The sequence below is a fragment of the Aspergillus undulatus genome (genome assembly GCF_047715775.1).
Source record: "Aspergillus undulatus strain CBS 261.88 unplaced genomic scaffold BDV17scaffold_3, whole genome shotgun sequence".
In the NCBI taxonomy this organism is placed as follows: Eukaryota; Fungi; Ascomycota; class Eurotiomycetes; order Eurotiales; family Aspergillaceae; genus Aspergillus; species Aspergillus undulatus.
In genome coordinates, this window is record NW_027396607.1 from 262,205 (window position 1) to 279,125 (window position 16,921).

The 16,921-nt window shown below is 51.8% G+C and overlaps 8 protein-coding genes across 8 annotated transcripts; 3 read left to right on the top strand and 5 right to left on the bottom strand.

The window, feature by feature from the left end:
- Positions 1-203: 203 nt before the first annotated feature.
- On the bottom strand, positions 204-2,004 carry BDV17DRAFT_279065 (putative carboxylesterase; the record flags this gene model as incomplete). The annotated part of the gene is made up of 5 exons (XM_073759649.1): positions 204-827; positions 874-1,235; positions 1,284-1,459; positions 1,507-1,785; positions 1,841-2,004. The coding sequence occupies 5 exons, from the start codon at positions 2,002-2,004 to the stop codon at positions 204-206; spliced, it is 1,605 nt and encodes a 534-aa protein (XP_073620109.1).
- Positions 2,005-3,387: 1,383 nt separating this feature from the next.
- BDV17DRAFT_251499 (phosphatidylinositol-specific phospholipase C domain-containing protein) lies at positions 3,388-5,525 on the top strand. The gene has a single exon (XM_073756427.1). It carries the CDS (start codon positions 3,629-3,631, stop codon positions 5,474-5,476), a length of 1,848 nt encoding a protein of 615 aa, XP_073620110.1. The 5' UTR covers positions 3,388-3,628; the 3' UTR covers positions 5,477-5,525.
- Positions 5,526-5,694: 169 nt separating this feature from the next.
- Positions 5,695-7,718, bottom strand: BDV17DRAFT_279067 (major facilitator superfamily domain-containing protein; the record flags this gene model as incomplete). The annotated part of the gene is made up of 8 exons (XM_073759650.1): positions 5,695-5,982; positions 6,037-6,144; positions 6,206-6,389; positions 6,445-6,675; positions 6,771-6,968; positions 7,016-7,184; positions 7,243-7,361; positions 7,513-7,718. The coding sequence occupies 8 exons, from the start codon at positions 7,716-7,718 to the stop codon at positions 5,695-5,697; spliced, it is 1,503 nt and encodes a 500-aa protein (XP_073620111.1).
- A 260-nt stretch (positions 7,719-7,978) lies between these two features.
- On the top strand, positions 7,979-9,318 carry BDV17DRAFT_298862 (uncharacterized protein; the record flags this gene model as incomplete). Its single annotated transcript, XM_073763789.1, has 4 exons — positions 7,979-8,033; positions 8,088-8,189; positions 8,240-8,408; positions 8,460-9,318. The coding sequence occupies 4 exons, from the start codon at positions 7,979-7,981 to the stop codon at positions 9,250-9,252; spliced, it is 1,119 nt and encodes a 372-aa protein (XP_073620112.1). The 3' UTR covers positions 9,253-9,318.
- On the bottom strand, positions 9,286-10,437 carry BDV17DRAFT_251504 (uncharacterized protein). The gene is made up of 3 exons (XM_073756428.1): positions 10,248-10,437; positions 9,537-10,166; positions 9,286-9,486 (listed from the first exon to the last, which is right to left on the bottom strand). Exons 1-3 carry the CDS (start codon positions 10,356-10,358, stop codon positions 9,385-9,387), a joined length of 843 nt encoding a protein of 280 aa, XP_073620113.1. The 5' UTR covers positions 10,359-10,437; the 3' UTR covers positions 9,286-9,384.
- On the top strand, positions 10,438-11,731 carry BDV17DRAFT_251508 (haloacid dehalogenase superfamily protein). Its single transcript, XM_073756429.1, has 3 exons — positions 10,438-10,624; positions 10,673-10,832; positions 10,936-11,731. Exons 1-3 carry the CDS (start codon positions 10,605-10,607, stop codon positions 11,641-11,643), a joined length of 888 nt encoding a protein of 295 aa, XP_073620114.1. The 5' UTR covers positions 10,438-10,604; the 3' UTR covers positions 11,644-11,731.
- BDV17DRAFT_251509 (EXPERA domain-containing protein) lies at positions 11,732-12,771 on the bottom strand. The gene has a single exon (XM_073756430.1). The coding sequence runs from the start codon at positions 12,633-12,635 to the stop codon at positions 11,838-11,840; it is 798 nt and encodes a 265-aa protein (XP_073620115.1). The 5' UTR covers positions 12,636-12,771; the 3' UTR covers positions 11,732-11,837.
- Positions 12,772-12,946: 175 nt separating this feature from the next.
- On the bottom strand, positions 12,947-14,524 carry BDV17DRAFT_251512 (putative acyl-CoA:6-aminopenicillanic-acid-acyltransferase). Its single transcript, XM_073756431.1, has 4 exons — positions 14,268-14,524; positions 13,968-14,142; positions 13,740-13,885; positions 12,947-13,687 (listed from the first exon to the last, which is right to left on the bottom strand). The coding sequence occupies exons 1-4, from the start codon at positions 14,313-14,315 to the stop codon at positions 13,022-13,024; spliced, it is 1,035 nt and encodes a 344-aa protein (XP_073620116.1). The 5' UTR covers positions 14,316-14,524; the 3' UTR covers positions 12,947-13,021.
- Positions 14,525-16,921: the final 2,397 nt, after the last annotated feature.

A 16,921-nucleotide genomic window follows, 5' to 3' on the forward strand; every position in this document is an offset into this window, starting at 1 on the left:
TGTGATGCTGTAGATAGCACTCCTGCGGCCTCAATCTCAAGTATTAGGAAGTCTATCGAGTCGCTATAGAAGTTATCTTCTCGTCCAACTCTCTTCAAACTAAACAGGGGCAGAAGTTTCGGTTACCTCCACAAATATATATACATCATCTTCGTCTCTATAAACTTCCAACTCAAACCAGCCAAGCCAGTAACAACATGAAATTACAATGACATGAAGACATTCAGAGCCTTCGCGAACTCATCAAGCGAGATCTTGTCCGCCACATCAAAGAGGTTCGGTCGCCGTTGGCTTTCGCCCCCATAAGCCTGCGTTACTGTTCCCGCGGGAGAGCCCCCACCAGTCGATCCATAGCGCCGGGCAGTGAATCCATCCGTCACGGTTCCTTTCGTGATAGCAGGCCAAGGCGCCTGCCCGTGACAGAATTTGAAGAAGTCCTCCGCAAATGCTTCCCCAGCGGCTTGCTGCTCGGGCGACAAGAACTCGCGGAAGTTCTGGAACAGGTACGCCAGGTCAAGGATGTGGTTCGTTCGACCCTTCCACTGTCCCTCCCAGGGATTCGGTTCGTTAAAGTAGTATACGTACGCGTTTCCCTTCCAACCTGAGGCAAATGTTAGGGCTGGCGTGAAAAAGAGAACGTCGTTGATGAAGTTTAGGATGGAGGGATAAGCGTCTTCATCAGGAATGGTCTCATCTGCGACGCCGTAAGATTTGGTGACCTTTGAGACCAGGTCTGGTTGCGATGGGATCGTGTCGTTGAGTACTTTCATGAACTTTCTGGCGCAGTCTTTCTTTGTGTGGGGGAATAGGAAGGCGATGATGCTCGCCTGCAAGCTGTTAGCTGGGACCCTGCACTGTATACAGTTTACTTACATCGATCTGGGCATCTCCGACCATCAGGTCCGAGCACCAGTTCTTCCCCTTCGGGACGTCCGAGGCCGTGTTTCCTACTTGGGCGTGCAAGGGCGCAGCCGGCATGGTACCGCCGTCGACGGCAGGCACAGCCAGGATAGTCGGTGGTAGTTTAGCAACGATATCCGCACCAGGTATCTCGAGCAGCGCGTTGATTCTCTCCTCGGGCTTCTTCTCAGATAGCCCCAGAGCGGCGATTGCTTTCTGGTAGTTCTGCTCGTGCGCTTCATAGGGCAAGGGCTGGCTAAGAAAGTAGGTTCCACTCATAGCAATGGCTCGCTTGAATAGTGGTTCTTCGGAGTTCAAATGGTAGGTCACGGATGCTACAGTGTATTAGCTCACGTATTTCTGTCAGGGGCGTACTGTTTTACCCCCACCCGCGCTCATTCCTGCCACCGTGATGTTGTTTGCGTCTCCGCCAAACTCGTGGATGTGCTTTCTGACCCATTCGATCGCCACCCGTTGGTCTCGGAGGCCGTTGTTGGCTTTGTATCCTGCATTGCGCAGCTCTTCAGAAGTCAAGAATCCGAAAGCTCCCAATCGATAACTAACTCTATCAGCGCCGAGCTTCTCGCCAAAGGTCTGGTAATATACTTAATTGAGACGGCGACAATTGGTAGCTTCTTCTCGACAGACAACTTAACCAATCGCCCGTAATCAAACTGAGGCCATGAGTTTGCGCCGATAACAAGTCCTCCGCCGTGTATAAAAAGGAAGACTGGTAGCCGCGACGCAGATGTCGTATCCGCGGGCACAGCAATGTTCAGATTCAAGCAGTCTAAGTCAGATTGGGGCAGCTCTTTCTTGGGTAAAGCATGCTGGACATGCATCAATTCCAGATCACAGCCAATGGGGAGCGATACTGCCGTAGGACTAGAAGGACGTTAGCTCAAATCAATTTGAGGACTACGACAAAGCATTCACTCACCCATCCCTTGTCGCGTCTAGATCTCCCTCGCGTCCTTCGACTAGAACGGCGTCCGCAAGCCTGTCTTCCAAAGTTGCATACTTGATCCCCAGATACTGTGTCACACCCTCACAGCTTTTCCCATGGATTGTTCCAAAGTTCTTGGTCTGAAGTGTAACTGCCATCTTCAATTCTCCCGCGTAAGCAGCCTGAGGAATCTGAAACGAGAGGTTGACTTTGAGCTCCGTATCGTGGCGTTGTGAAAGACGTTGAGAAAGCGGGGAAGATGTGTCCATCGCTAAGTCTTCGCGGTGCCTGGCGGGGAAAACCCGGCGGTGGCCCCACCGTCTCTCCGGATTCCCAAACGCTCAATGGCACGCAACTGAAGCGAACTCGTCTTACAAGATGCCGGGCAAAGCTAATCCATTTTCCGGGATTGATGCTTGTTCAATAAGCCATGGACTGACCTTGCCGGCCCAGACATTGAGTGCTGCCACTTCCTTCTAGTTCCCTTCTTCTGGATTCCGGGATTCCCCCGCGTCAAGTATCTCATCGAGATGTAAGCTCTGAAGCTAAGGAACAGCATGAATCGAACTCTGCATGGACCATGACCGGCGCATGAGGCATGTCTTCTAAGCCGTAGCTGTGTGGATTTTTACGGTGGTGACCCTCAGAGAATAAGCTGTCAGCTGGAAATAAATATAAGGTTCAGGGTGCTGCAGGATACTATACAGTCTTGGTACTGCAAACCAAATACTCTTTGCGCGTGGGCCAGGATCAAGAAAGCGTGCTGCAAAATCGTAAAAGTGAGGTTGGTGTTGGGTGTCAGCAGCAGCCACCGGGCTCGTGCAGCGAATCCCATGCATCTTCCACCTGACTTCCAGCTTCCCCCTTCATCTATTTTCCCGCTCTCCCTCGCATGGAATGACTGACACTCTCTGGCTTTTCGGGCTAGAACGAACACGATGCCATCCCCGTCTAATCATCCGCCACAGATCTGGAGCGCGGTCAATCACCGATCGCCTAGAGCTGTTGGCGAGATGGTTCGAACACTGGGCAAAACAAAGCGACTAATAATACACTTGCCAACCTATGAAGGCCCTCTCGGCATTGTCGTACAATGCAACGACTCCTGGGTCTTGGGTTGAATCCTGGCATCTCAGTGGCAATGACCTATTTATTCATCTTTAGCTTGATGCTAACTATAGCTATCTCTCTGACGCCCATCCGCCTGGTGGTCCCGCTCTCCTGCCCACCAACCACATTGCGTTAAGTATATACGGAAAATCCCTCCAGTATTCTCTATTTATTTTCTAATATTCAAGCACTAGTACAGAGCACCGTTAGTAGGTCAGATAGCCAATGTGACTCGGCAAGATTCAATACCACGTGCTCGCCTCATTTGCACCGCACACCCGCTGGCGACCGATCGCTCAGGTGGGCGAACCTTGGGGTTACAACGGCAAATTCGAACACTGCAGAAGACACTTGCGCTAAGACGGCTTTAATTTTGCTCCAGTGTTCTGATCAAATCAACTCTTGTGATTAAGGTCAGCCACGGCGCTAGCGGGAGCCCTAAGGAACACCCCTGGCTAGACTATAACAAAAGCCTTTACCACATGTAACATCACCAAGTCCACCAGCCAGTGATTCGAAGCATGATTGGATGATTCGTGGAAGTCAAAAGCAGATGGTGAGGTCGTGGGACGTTTAAAGAGCACTTTGCGTCTTTCGGCTGGCGATGTTGCTCCCTCAACCTTTTCAAACAACCAAAACTGAGGTCCTGATCAGCTCTGACTGAAGGTTATCATGAAGGTTAACTACGTTTGGATCTGGCTTGCTGGAGCCTTGAGTCTCCGTCTGGCCAATGGAGCCGCTGTGTCTGCGGCTAATCGCGCAGGCCATGCAGCAAGGGTCGAGAGCCGTCAAAGTGCCATTGCATGCAGTGCAAATGATGCCACCTACAGTGCTGAAACAATGCCGGAAGGAACCTACACGGACTGGGGTGCATTAGGGCTCGACGACGTGACTTCCGGACAACAGTTTATTACTATCGTCAACCTGACCCCCCACCGGTTCAAGCTCACCAGCAGCCATTCGTATCAGATGGATACTTTCGACTGGGGGGACATTCCATCCGGTCGTGCACGACAGAACATCGCTCACTACACGGAGCGTGTGGGAGCAAACCAGGTCGACACAAATGGAGAAGCCTATTATTCGATTGAAGGAACGTCAAAGAATTTTGTTGTTCGGGCCACGACCCATATTCCTGATCGCTATCCTCGTCGCACTATATTTGACCTCACCGGAATGAGCCTTGGCCAGCGCGAATATCTCGATCCTAGGGCAGAGGTGCCGGTTACATTGGTCATTACCGGCAGTGATAGCCATGGCTTCATGGCCTCTCTTAGTCACGGAAAGGGCAATTGGATGAAGCAACTCTACGATGTTATCAAGGACAGGCCTATCCAACATATGGTGATGCCGGGTACGCACGACTCTGGTATGAGCACTATCAGCGGCAAGATCGTTTCCATTGGCAGCGCAGCCAACACGCAGACCCAAGCCCTTAACATCTACAACCAGCTCCGTGCGGGCGCGCGATGGTTCGACTTGCGCATTGTAAGCGTGCATCAGTCCGACGAAAGTGACTACGCTTTCTGGGTCGCTCATGTTAATGACGAGACGGCCAATGTTCCCATTGGGAATACTGGCGAAAGTTTGAGTGATATCATCAGCGAAATCAACCGATTCACCTCCGAGAATCCGGGCGAGATCATTTTCTTCAAGCTCAGGTATCTCATTGGCATCAAACGAATCCCCAGCGGTCCTATCTACTGGGACAACACCCTGGCCAATAACTTCTTTACCGAGCTCAAGAAGATCAACAACCGTTGCGGTAATCTGGACACCAATACCCAATTCCAGGATCAGAGGGCATCGTACTTCATGAACCAAAACAACGGTGCCGGTTGCGTCCTCGTCTTGCTAAACGGCGGCAACCTGCGAGAGGGCGTCCCAAGGTCATCCGTCGCCGATGGTCTATACCCGGACTCAGTTATGGCTGTGAATGACCACTGGTCAGATTTGTCGACCACGCAGCCAGTAGCCGAAGACCAGATTGCCACCTGGTCAGCTATCGATCGCGTCTCGCCATTTACGAACGACAAGTTTCTTATCAGCCAATGGCTCGTATCCGCCGACGCTCTCCAGACAACCGCGCTGACAATCCAGAACATCGCCATCATGCCTACAAACCCCGCGCTGTACTGGGCTGGTGTCAACGCCATGAGCCCTACGAAATGGCCAAATGTGCTGCTGGTCGATTACATTGGCGTCGTAGTCACGGACCAACACTCCTGGAACCAGCTCAGTGCTGAGCTGTATACTCTTGCCATCGGGTTGAATCTCTACATGCTGAGTGAGAATTGCGATGTCAGCAGCAATCGGTCCCCGCTTCTTCCCTCAGTCTCGACTGCAAAGATTGCGCTTGAGAGAGTTGCGCCGGCCTGGAACGGAATTATCTTTGCGAATGGGACTGTCGTCGATCATCCACCGCGAAACTTGCATCTTGGCCGTGCAGAGGTGTTGAAGAATGGGACCCTTTTCAACAACGGGACTGTCTTGGAGCAGGACATCTCCAACCCGTACTAGAATTTTTTATCTTTTTTATTTTTATTTTTATTTTATTTTTATTTTATTTTATTTTTTTTTTTTGTAGCGTTTAGATCAATGTTTACTCAGATTTTACCAAACGCCGGCCCTTCAAACATATAAGGAAGCCGCGACCAGCCACTGTCGAACCTGATGAAACAGGCAGGAACGCAGTCGCGCCTTCTCATTCTGTGATACCCACGCTCTGGTCCTCCATCTTATCCTGCCCTTGCCTCACCTGACTTAGCATTCTCAACCACAATCTCCGTCTCAACCCCAGACCCCACAGAATCCGATCCCTCCTCCAACGCGACAGCCCCCTTCCATTTCTTATCCCGCCGATGCAAAACAAGCGATGCGATAAATCCCACCCAGAGGAGGAAGAAGAACACGAATGTTAACGGCCACCCCTTTCGCCAGCGCGGGGCGTCGTCCGGTCCAGCCGTCGGGAAGATGAGCAGTGGTACCCAGATTTGGAATTGGTAGCCGAATGTCATCATTCCGCCCTGGAGAGAATATGAAGTTAGATGGTGGGGTGAGCGGGAAAGGTCCGGACGTACCATGATGAGCGCCCTCTCCTCAGAGTCATCTTTGACGATTGTGTTGACTGTTGAGTAGAGGATTGGGCTTAGGCAGCCGGAAATGCCGAAGAGGAACCATGCGAAGAACTTCAGGCCAGTCGGATATGGTCCAGATACACATACACAGCGTCGAGAACAGACAGCATACCGAGGCAAGAGTGTATATAATCCAGGACGAATAGATCGACGCCAGCGTTGTCCCGAGCCAGGAGGCAACGATCTGGATTGCATAAGTGACTGTCGGCAACTGGTTGATTTGTGTTACAGAGTATCCTTCAGCCTTGAGCCAAAGGTTCATGTAGCTGCTTGGGTAAGAAGAGAGAGTCATGCAACTGTTTCCGCATCAGTCAGTGTTCATGCGCAGGGGTCACACGGGAGAGGGCGTACGCATAACAGAACAAGATCCAAATGTGCCATCGTCGGAAACTCCGCTTGAACACATTGAGATCCAGTCGTCCAGGTCGTCTGATGTTTGCCTTATTAATTCTGTCCTTCGCAATCTCGACGTCCCTCTTTGTGATGAAGAACGACTGTGGGCTATCCGGAATGCCAGGGAAAATCACAAACCCAATTAGGGCAACAAGGATGGTGAAGATCCCATCGACGATGAAGAGCCACCTTCATCCAGGCGTTCCTGCGACACCAGAGAGGTTTTTGTATGCAGCTGCATGCAGGTACCACTCACCATTGTTCCGAGCGGGTTGCAGAGGAACCAGGTACCTGCACGTTTGAAGTGCTCGGGGCCAGAATACCATGAGCCAAGAATAAAATGCGTTCCCGCAAAAACTGGCGCTTCAAACATGCCCACCAGAAATCTCAGAGCGTAGAGCTGTCGAACATTTGTGACGCGGTTCTGGGCGAAAGTGCAGTTCCCCCACAGGATTTCGAGGCCTGGAAGCAACCAATGAGCCCTTCTCATATCAGCATCCAATCGTCGGGCAAAAAGAAGAATACATACAATACCGGCCTTGACATTAATAGCATTCCAGGCACTTGAAACAACACATATGCGCTATAATAACAGACATTGAAATAATTGAGCTCGTTCCCGTACAGCCCGAAATCCTCCTTGAGCCCGCTCGCGTACGCATTGCTGATGTTGGTCTGGTCAAGAAATTTGACGAAGACTTTTCTGGTCAGGAAGAACTCCATGCGATGCTAGATGAAGATGGAGGTTGTGCATACAGCAGAGACAGGCATAGACCAGAATAGAGACGTCGAGCTTGAAGAGCAGTTTTCTCTCGTCGGAAGGGAGAGCGGAGGGATACCAGTTGAAGACCTCCTTGATCACTCCCAAGAGTGACCTTGAGGGATTTTACTGATATAAGGCATGTTCACAGTCCCTGAAACTTCCTTCATTTAGTCAAAAGTTCTTCATCCGCGCGCCAGTTATATTTGATCGAAGAGTTGTTGCAAAAATAGCTTCTTTGACGCAATTCAGCCAACCCCACGTACATGTTGCCATGGCCGTCGCTACTTTCTTTACTATCGCTGATATGACCAAAACATGCGAAAGATTGGCACAGTCGATCGTGTAATACATGCGCTGGCGCTGGCGATGGCGTACCAAGATCCCTGCCCTTCGCCATAGCAAACGGAGCCCATCCACACTTATCGCGCCAACAAAGGACAAGCTTGCGGACAAGTTGGAGACAAGGCATCTTGGTTGTCTTCTAGCGAGTCAGGAGTAGGCAATCAGAGCGGCGCTGTATTATTCACGTCGAGTAAGGCTTGCAGCTGGGCATTGTGTTGCGCGGATGACGTGCTCGATTGATAATCAGTCTACTATACTGGCCTCGAGGATGCGGGGTACAGTGGTACGATGCGAGTCATATATAGCTACGTGTAGGAAGACCGAGCTTAGATCCGATCAGACTACAGTTCTGGATTGAAGTTGTAGTATCGAAGCCTACTGCTAGCCATGGCCACCTGTGACATCCCGCGCTACGAGCAGGTCCCTGAGACCAAGGAAGACCGTGAGTATTTACATTAAATTAGCTGAAGATTCTATCAATGGCTAATTGCATCAGTTGACTGGGCCGAGTTAGTCACAATTGACCTAAGCAAGTTCGATCAACCCGGCGGCCAAGAAGAACTGGTCCGGCAGCTGAACCATGCTGTGACGAACGTCGGTAAGTACCAGCTTAATGTAGTTAGTGCTGTAGACTATGATAGAAAGTAGGCTTCTTCTATGTCAAGAACTCCAACATCACCCAGGATGAGATTGACCGCCAATTCGCCCTGGGCCGGGAATTCTATGCCCTCCCCCTTGAGGAGCGCCTCAAGCACCACAGCTCAACCGGCCTAGACAGAGGCGAATATAACGGATACCGCCCAGCCGGACATCGCATGTAAGGTACTAAATCATAAGAATGATATTCTCGATACTGACGAGGGTGCAGCCTCGGCAATGGCATCAGGGACAACGTCCAAGTCTACAACATCCCCAAGTTCGACGGCCACCACCACCGCAAGCAGCCCGAAATCCTCGCAGCCCACATTGCTGAGGTCGAAGCTTTCAGCCGCAAATGCCGCACAGAAGTCGTCGAGAAACTCCTCCGTCTCTTCGCGATCCTCCTCGAACTCCCAGACGAGGACCAGCTCGTCCGCGACCACCAATACGACACCGAAGGCGAAGACCACCGCTACATGCACTACGCCGCACGCAGCGCCGAGGAAAACAAGCTCATCGGTGATCTTTACAGCCCTGGACACACCGACCTAGGAATAGTCACCCTCCTCTTCCGGCAGCCCGTCGCAGCCCTACAAATCCTCAGCTCCGAGAACCAGTGGAAGTGGGTCCGTCCCCAGGACGGCACAATCACGATCAACGCCTGCGACGCCCTCACAGCCCTAACTGGCGGCTTGATCAAATCGAGCATCCACCGTGTCCACGCTCCGCCATCGGATCAGACTGGTATTGATCGATTGGGCGTTCTTTCCTTCGCCCGCCCGAATAACCATGTTGTTCTTGACCCAATTGAGAACAGTCCGTTGTTGCAGAGACTAGGCAAGACGGGTAATGTGTTTACGGATGTCGGCAAGCATCTGACTACTAAGGAATGGGTTAAGGTTCGCCAAACGCAGCAGCAGAGACGTCGACAGGAGGCCAAGATCTCGGATGATGGGAGGTATACCTATAAGCCGAAGGACCTGGAGATTATGCCAGGGTTATTGGCCAAGATCTACAACTAGATAGTCAGTACCAGAATCCGGCAGCACGTTGTAGTTCAATGCGCATTGCTCCTTAGAAAGTCAAGAATGCAATATCTATTATAATGATTCGAAGGATATCATATGTCAAAACCCCACCCAAGGCCAGGAACGCTATGAAGAAAAATTGACACTATACCCGCCCGTCTTTGGGTCCTGGACAAAATTGAAGTTATCCGTCGAAAGCCCAAACGGCTTGAGAATACCGTTGCCCAACTGCATCTGTTAGCCGGATACATCGTAAAGCGCGGAAAAAGGCGACTTGCATCTTTCAGCTTGCCCATCATCTCCCCCATCTCAACCTCCCGCGCCTTCCCTATCCTCACCGGAAGCTCCCGCAACGCCTTCTGGACGATCTTCCTATCATCAAGAGAGAGATTCTCCATAGCCGCCAGGATCTTGTAGTCTTCCTCCGCACCCTGAAGATTCCCCCAGCCGCCTAACTCGGTCTTCGCCCTCGCCCGCCGCATCAAAGCCTTTGCCCGAATCCTTAGGACATCCCGCTTCCGCTCATCACTCTCTTTAACCTTCCGCAGCTGTTCCTCCTCCGATACCTCATCATCCCCAGATATCTCCACAACAGCTGCATCGCCAACTGCGTCCTCCGCCTTCTGGGCATGGGCATCCGATCCCTCTTCAGTCTTCGTCCCAGCCGGAGAAACAACCCGATCCAACCCCTCAATACAAGCACTGGCACTATCAACAGCAGCCTTCCAGTCCTCGAGCTTCAGGTAACACGCGGCCATATTACTGCGCACAACGGCGATCTCGTAGTCCAGGTAGATGGGGCATGAGGCGATGGCGCGGTCGTAGGTGGAGATTGCTTGGTCGTAGGAGGAGGCGGAGTAGAGTGCATTTGCCTCGGCTTTTAGGGATTGGGACTCGGAGAGGAGGCGCTGGGAAACGGGAGAGGGAGTTAGATAGTTTTTGGAGAGTAGGGTTGGTGGAGAAGGGGGGGTAAGGGGAATGGAACGAACTGCTTCTTCTTCGACGGGGAAGCGGGCGTCGTGGAAGATATCTTCTTCTTCTGTGTCTGATGCGGTATCGGCATTTGGGGTTTTGCCCTTGTCGGGCGTATGGGAAGACATAATTCCTGAGAGTTTTGCAGGTTGGATTGCGAGATGCTGCGGGGATGGATCGGAGAAGATGTCGATGCCAGAAAGTTATCTTTGTGGCCTGAGGCAGATATCGCTATCGCCGATAACTGATAAGCTATCCCCATCTGGCCTGGCAGCCGTTGGGGGCAGGGAACAGAGCTGAGTCCTGACTCAATTCCTGCAACCGTCCTTGTCTTTTCCTCTACCTTGTCATCACGTACTCCTCAATTCAACACCATGGCAGGCGTCAGAACTGAGTATGTCCCTTGGTTCGTCTTCCTACTCTTTATCTAACAATGCACCAGCCTGCCGCCCGTGCGGGCATGCCTCTTCGACATGGACGGCCTCCTAATAGACTCCGAAGACCTGTACACCCTCGTCACAAATGAGATCCTTCACTCGTTCGGCAAACCTGACCTACCATGGTCCATCAAAGCCCAGCTTCAAGGCCGACCACAACCAGAGGTATGCTCTTGTTCCTGAATGAATCCCTCACCTACCTACCCCGCTCCCACCTGCCCGTCAAACAGCCCAGTAGCACGCATACTAACAGTGCTACAACAACCAGGCCGCTAAAATCTTCCACGAATGGGCCCAACTCCCTATCTCGCACGACGAGTACCTAACTCGCGTTTCGGCCCTCCAAGCCGAACGATTCCCAACAACCAAGCCCCTGCCAGGCGTGGAAACACTCCTCGCAAAGCTCGTCTCGACCCAGAATACCTCGAACCCCGTGCACATCGCGCTCGCGACATCTAGTCACAAGCGGAACTACCACCTGAAAACCGACCACCTCCCGGGTCTCTTCTCTCTCTTCCCTGAATCGCAGCGCGTTCTCGGTGACGATCCGCGAATTGGGAAGGGGAGGGGCAAGCCGCTTCCTGATATCTATCTCCTGGCTCTTGAGACGATTAATGCGGGCCTCCGCGAGAAGGGTGAGAAGGAGATTACGCCGGAGGAGTGTCTTGTTTTTGAGGATGCGGTTCCCGGTGTTGAGGCGGGACGACGAGCGGGCATGAGGGTTATCTGGGCGCCGCACCCGGGGTTGTTGGAGGCTTATCAGGGGAGAGAGGCGGAGGTGCTTGCTGGTTTGACGGGGGAGCATAAAGAGGGGGAGAAGTCAGTGGCTGAGCAAGAGGCGAATGAGATGGCGACGGAGAGGTTGCAGAGTGCTGGGAATGGGAAGCCGGGGAAGCTGGGCGATGGTCTGGGCGAGATACTCCCGTCTTTAGTGGACTTTCCGTATGAGCGGTATGGGATTAAGCCTGCGATCTGATCCCAGGGCTTGGGAGGTGTAGATACGGGGATATAAAGCATATATTACAGGTATCGGATATTAACTCCGCGATAGGGGGACTCAAACTCTCATACAGATTCAATGGACAATATGTATAGACCCTAATCAAGATCAAGCACCTATTTACCCCTCGAATATCCCCTCCCTATCAACCTCCTCAAACTCCAAAACCGTCACTTCGTCTTACTCTTGCTCTTCCCATTGCCATTAGTCCCCTCAACCCCCTCCGCAAGAACAAACGCCCTCTTAACCTCCTTCACAGCCTCATACAGCACCCAGACAGGAATAAACACCCAAAGGGTATTGAAAAAGAACAAATAAAACCACAGATACACGACATTACTGGTATCGAGTTGCGTCGAACCCGTCAACCACTCCGGCGCAAACGTCATGAAGCCCCCGTACAGCTCAGCCGTCGCGAGAGAGGTGCAGACGAGCCAGAGTTTTGCTTTTGAGGTGCCTTTTGCTGAGATTTTGCTGGTCGAACTCGACGACCTAGACGAACCGGCCGGCTGACTCGACTTCCACAAAAGATAACAAACATACACAGCCGCCGGCCCGCCCAAAAAGACAGTCAGAATCTCCAACGCGACAACCGTCTCATCCGCAACCGCCCACCTCGCATCCGCCTTCGCATACTCCTGCCACAGCCTCGCGGAGGGGAGAGACCCATGCGCAGCGCCATAAACCCGCTCTTTGATCCCCAAGAACGCAGGCTTATTACTCGTAACGCCGGCTGGGAGGGTAGCGTACGACGCGAAACACTCGTACAGGAAGGACCCCTCGATGAATAGGTGCGTTAAGGCGTCGTAGGCGTGCCAGTAGAAGAGGTAGCGGTTTCGGATTTGGGTGGAGGGGATTAAGGCGTTGCCGAGGATGTAAGCGATTGGCATGAAAGAGAGGGCGAAGGTTATGCAGAGGGCTGTTGGGGTGTCCAACGTGAACGGGGTCGGGGGTATTGGTGTGGACATTTTGGGCTTGCGTTTGAGGACGCGGGGCGTCGCGAGGAGGGAGGTTTTGGTTTGTTATGGCGCGGCGTGTAGATTGTATTGGATACCGATGGGGGGGAGGGAATTGAATGCGCCCTCTGGAGGAGGTTTGGTCAAGAGTGGAACGTTCAAGATGAACGCGGAGAGGACCCCTGAGGATCCTGTAGTTACGCGTTAGTTAGTGGCCTCAGGCATGTACATTGACGATACCATGGGTGGATCGGCGCCCTCTGAATGTTGTTCCTCCTCTCTCTTGCAGGAACTTGACTTCTTCAAGTTCTTGATAAGATACTCTGCACAGTCAATCCCATTGTTCAATGCCATCGTATCAGGCCCCTTTGTCTCCGGCTAAGAACGTATTGTATCTATCAAAATCGCAACTCAACAACCTCCTCATCTTTCCCAGGAATTCCCATCCTCACGACCGCCTTAGGCGTCTTCAAATCCATCACAATATTAAACAGGGTCTGAATTTCTGCAGTCCGACAAATCGCCGTAGGCGCATTGGCCTTATCTTCAAATATTCCCTGAACACCTCTCCAGCTTGGCCCTCCTTGCCTGACGATGTTATCAGTCAACTCCAGCACGCGCTGCACGCGGAACGGCGAGTCCTTCAGCCACGCCGTATCTATCACGCCGGGGTGGTTAAGGAGGAGATTATTCGAATTTATGACTCGACGTTTATGGTCGGGCGTAAGCACGGCGCTTGTTTTGGATGTGAACTCGCACCCCATTGACTCCGCCGCGTCGGCGATGAGGATGTGCGCTGAGGAGGCTACGCCGCACTCGTCTTTGAGTAAATGGACCGCCTCTTTCGCTGAAGAGCTCTCGAGTGCCATTCGAAGTGCAAGGTGGACGGGGAGTCGAGTGCTGTCAACACCCTTTGCGCGTATCGCATTGAGACAAACCCCGACGCCAGCAGAATTCAAGCCGATTTTCCCGATGATGCCGGCCTCAGTGACCATTTTGATTGTTGGTTTGGCGGGCTGCTCAATCTCGATGATTATGAGGTTCTCCTTTTGGGCGGGTTGCCACTGGACCTGTCAATTGAGCTGACCATGGGCTTCTAGTTGTGGATCGACTCACATCCCAGTTCTGAGCGAGGAAGCTATGCTTCTCCGTATGCCATGCCAACGAAGTACACCCGTCGCTAAAAGCCCCGAATGCGATCTCGGTGCGGACGTTGAGCGCAATGATATCTAGTACAGAGTGGCCGGATCCCTCGGCCATGCCTTTTCGGACGTCAACGATGATCAGAAAACAGAGTCAGTCAACTCAATTTGTGCTCCGATAAGACAAGGCGACAATGCTTACCCTCCATTTCCTCATAGTATGCCGGCCAAACCGTCCTAATTTTCTCCGCGAAAGGCTCTGCGAATGAGAGAACATTGTCCCAGGACAAAGAGCTCGCTTTCTGAAACAGGGACGCGTAGAAGTCGATGGATCGTGCCATCTGTGCGGCCGCCGCAGCGCCATGTTGGTATCCGATCTGTGATCAAGGAGTGCTCAGCGTGGACATGCGCGATAGTGCTGCTTGGTCCATCCGAGTGAACTCGAATGATGCCTTATCTCCAGGACGAGTACTATTATGCTGAAAGGGATATCGGGACATACCTCGCGTGGTGACCCAGAGCAGTTAACTACCAGCATCGCGGGTCTCATGTGCTTCTGGACTGGAAACGTCGAGATTGGCCCTGTCACAATCAATCTTGCGGTAGGTTTGTTGGAGACGAGGGTCGGGAACCCCAGAGCGGCACCGTAGATAGAGAACTCGGAGTTAGAAAAGCAGGCGCAATAAACCCAAGGACGAGAGATAACCTATGCACACGGCATTCCAACCCCTGCGGAGAAATGGGTAAGTTGGATCCAGGGACGGTAGATTTTATGTTGGAGTAATTTGGACAACCCCTCTCCTCACCAAACCCAGATAATGCCATCATATCTATATGCCCCACAGCCTATCACCTCCACCCGTCGCTTTGGCCCGTCGCCCCCGGGCCTGGTCCGAAGCTCTCCCCTCATACTCATACCTGCGCGCATCGTCGCATTTACCGATTACCCCGCGGGGTTTGCGCATGATAACTATGAGCCCAAGGATGAGCAATACTCCGGGGAATCTCATGTATAGCGTATCGGTCACACCCATGGAAGTCTTAGTTACCCCGAGCCCCAAGTCGAATTGATAAGATATAATGCCAACTTAGCAGTTGCAAGACATGTAAGCGTGGAAGCTCGTTTGCTCGCACCGCAGAATTTGCAGCGCCATTGTTCCATTCTTTAATAACACTCCTGCGAGATATCGAGGCGCCGGAGCTTAATTCTCGTAGCGCTTGACAGTAAAGTGACCATGTTGAGATGAACGACCTAGGTGTTCCGAGCGCTACCTACCTGAGGACAGCCCGAATATTCAAACAGCGCTGAAAGTGTTTTGGCCCCTCCCTTGCATATAATAGAGCAGGGGTGGAAATACCGGTGGTATAGGTCAATAGGAGGAAATTGAAGACTGCTGGTCCATGTTGCGCTGGGGTGGTTATTATTCACATCGCTGCTTCCCTATCAGTCTATCCACCTTTCCACAAGCCCTAGGCGTACAGCTACAATCACTCGACTACAAATTTATATCGAGGCTTCGAGTAATGCGCAGGACATCAAGCTCAAAACCTTATCATTAGTTCTGGCGATATGCGGGTGCAATAATCCAAGTTATAGAACGAGAACTAGAGACTCTACATATAATATCAAGTTCAAACAGACATAGCATATGAAACTCTATACTCCATCCTCTACCGTAGCCCCCTCCAACCTCTCCTCTTAAACCCCTTAACCATAGCCTCCATGGTACACCATTCAACCCCTCATGCCCATTAATCCACTCGATGACGCTCATGCATCAACATGATCTGTGGCTTCGCACTAACCTGCGGATGGATACTCATCGAAAACACAAAAATGGTTGTACTATTTATACAGAAAGGTGAAGATATCTTTCCAGCACCGCTCAACCGAGTACGTATCCACATAACCGACTGTGTTCATTCGATTCAAGGACGGCACGAAGGGCGGTAAGTCGTCTAGATGCATATTCGCCGGGACACAGACGACGTTGCTCTTCTTGAAGGCAGTCATGGGAGTCATTCAGGATGATGTGCCGCTTGATACGTTTGTCGAGATGTAATTTCCTTTTCCGTCGGGGAGGTAGTAGAGTTGGCCGTCCTGGTGCATGAAGGAGCGATCGTATTCGATGCCGAATTCTTCGAGGAAGGATACAGTTTCGCTGGATGCTGACCAGCAGGGGGCGGACCAACCCTTTGGGCTTCTTGCCCGTAAACTTTGTCGTTGTCTCGATTGAGCGGGTTAATACGGCGCGCTGTTGCTAGACACTCAGGGTTGAGACGAATTCGTGGGTGTAGCCATGGAGGGCACTGCTCTTGCTAACCACGATATGAATTGGTATAGGAGGGACGAAAGGGAAAGGTCATGTACAGCTCATGGCCAGCGTCGCGGACCTTAGCCAGTTGGTTTGGAAAGGTCTCCAGTGAGTGTCCCCGGCACGGACCAGGTGGCCTTGATATTTTATTTGTCCCATAATTTCAACAGCCGATCGATGCCTACGGTTGCCCCGAAGACGCCGGGGGATGAGGAAAGCCGAAAATGAAACAACAAGCGCTAACCAAGGAGATACAACGACACAGAGGGTCACTTTAAGGGGGAGCGCAGTCTATACGAGTACCCCGCCAAATCATGGCCGTATGACCAGCAGAATACAAAGGGCAAGGTGTTCCAGGATTTCAATGGGCAGAGAACACAGATTAGTCCGGAATTCACCTGTACTACCACTGATCGTGATCAGAATATTAAGGGGGTGGTTTATCATCCCCAGGGGAATCCGTCCGGGTTTGTTAGAGCAGAGGAGGTTAATCGGTGACTATACCTACGGGACATTGCTAGGGATGTTTTTCTTGAGGAGCTGCGCTTTTGTCTTGCCTCTTTTGTTGATCTTGACTTTGGTAGTATTTATAGCCACAGCGATATCTTCGTTATCATGCACTAGTATATTGACCCGGTACCTAAACTCCAGTGCCCCCGCCCGGGTCTCTGCAATCGTTGTTGGTGTAGTTGGCTGGCCATCTCAAATGGAATTGGACTGTTGATGCTGTGATATTGGCGCATTTCTCTTTAATGTTGTCATGATTCCATGTTTACGCATAAGTATAGGGTTTGGCGCCCAAGGAGAATGCATTACCGCACGAATTTTCATATCAACATAA

Coding starts and splice junctions, on each gene's coding strand:
- BDV17DRAFT_251499 (XM_073756427.1), top strand. CDS start 3,629: ATGAAGGTTAACTACGTTTGGATCTGGCTTGCTGGAGCCTTGAGTCTC.
- BDV17DRAFT_251504 (XM_073756428.1), bottom strand. CDS start 10,358: ATGTCTTCCCATACGCCCGACAAGGGCAAAACCCCAAATGCCGATACC. Junction 10,167..10,247: donor TCCCCGTCGAAGAAGAAGCA/GTTCGTTCCATT, acceptor CCCGTTTCCCAG/CGCCTCCTCTCCGAGTCCCA. Junction 9,487..9,536: donor TGATGGGCAAGCTGAAAGAT/GCAAGTCGCCTT, acceptor TAACAGATGCAG/TTGGGCAACGGTATTCTCAA.
- BDV17DRAFT_251508 (XM_073756429.1), top strand. CDS start 10,605: ATGGCAGGCGTCAGAACTGA. Junction 10,625..10,672: donor ATGGCAGGCGTCAGAACTGA/GTATGTCCCTTG, acceptor ACAATGCACCAG/CCTGCCGCCCGTGCGGGCAT. Junction 10,833..10,935: donor AAGGCCGACCACAACCAGAG/GTATGCTCTTGT, acceptor TACAACAACCAG/GCCGCTAAAATCTTCCACGA.
- BDV17DRAFT_251509 (XM_073756430.1), bottom strand. CDS start 12,635: ATGTCCACACCAATACCCCCGACCCCGTTCACGTTGGACACCCCAACA.
- BDV17DRAFT_251512 (XM_073756431.1), bottom strand. CDS start 14,315: ATGAGACCCGCGATGCTGGTAGTTAACTGCTCTGGGTCACCACGCGAG. Junction 13,886..13,967: donor ATACTATGAGGAAATGGAGG/GTAAGCATTGTC, acceptor ACGTCCGAAAAG/GCATGGCCGAGGGATCCGGC. Junction 13,688..13,739: donor TCCTCGCTCAGAACTGGGAT/GTGAGTCGATCC, acceptor TGACAGGTCCAG/TGGCAACCCGCCCAAAAGGA.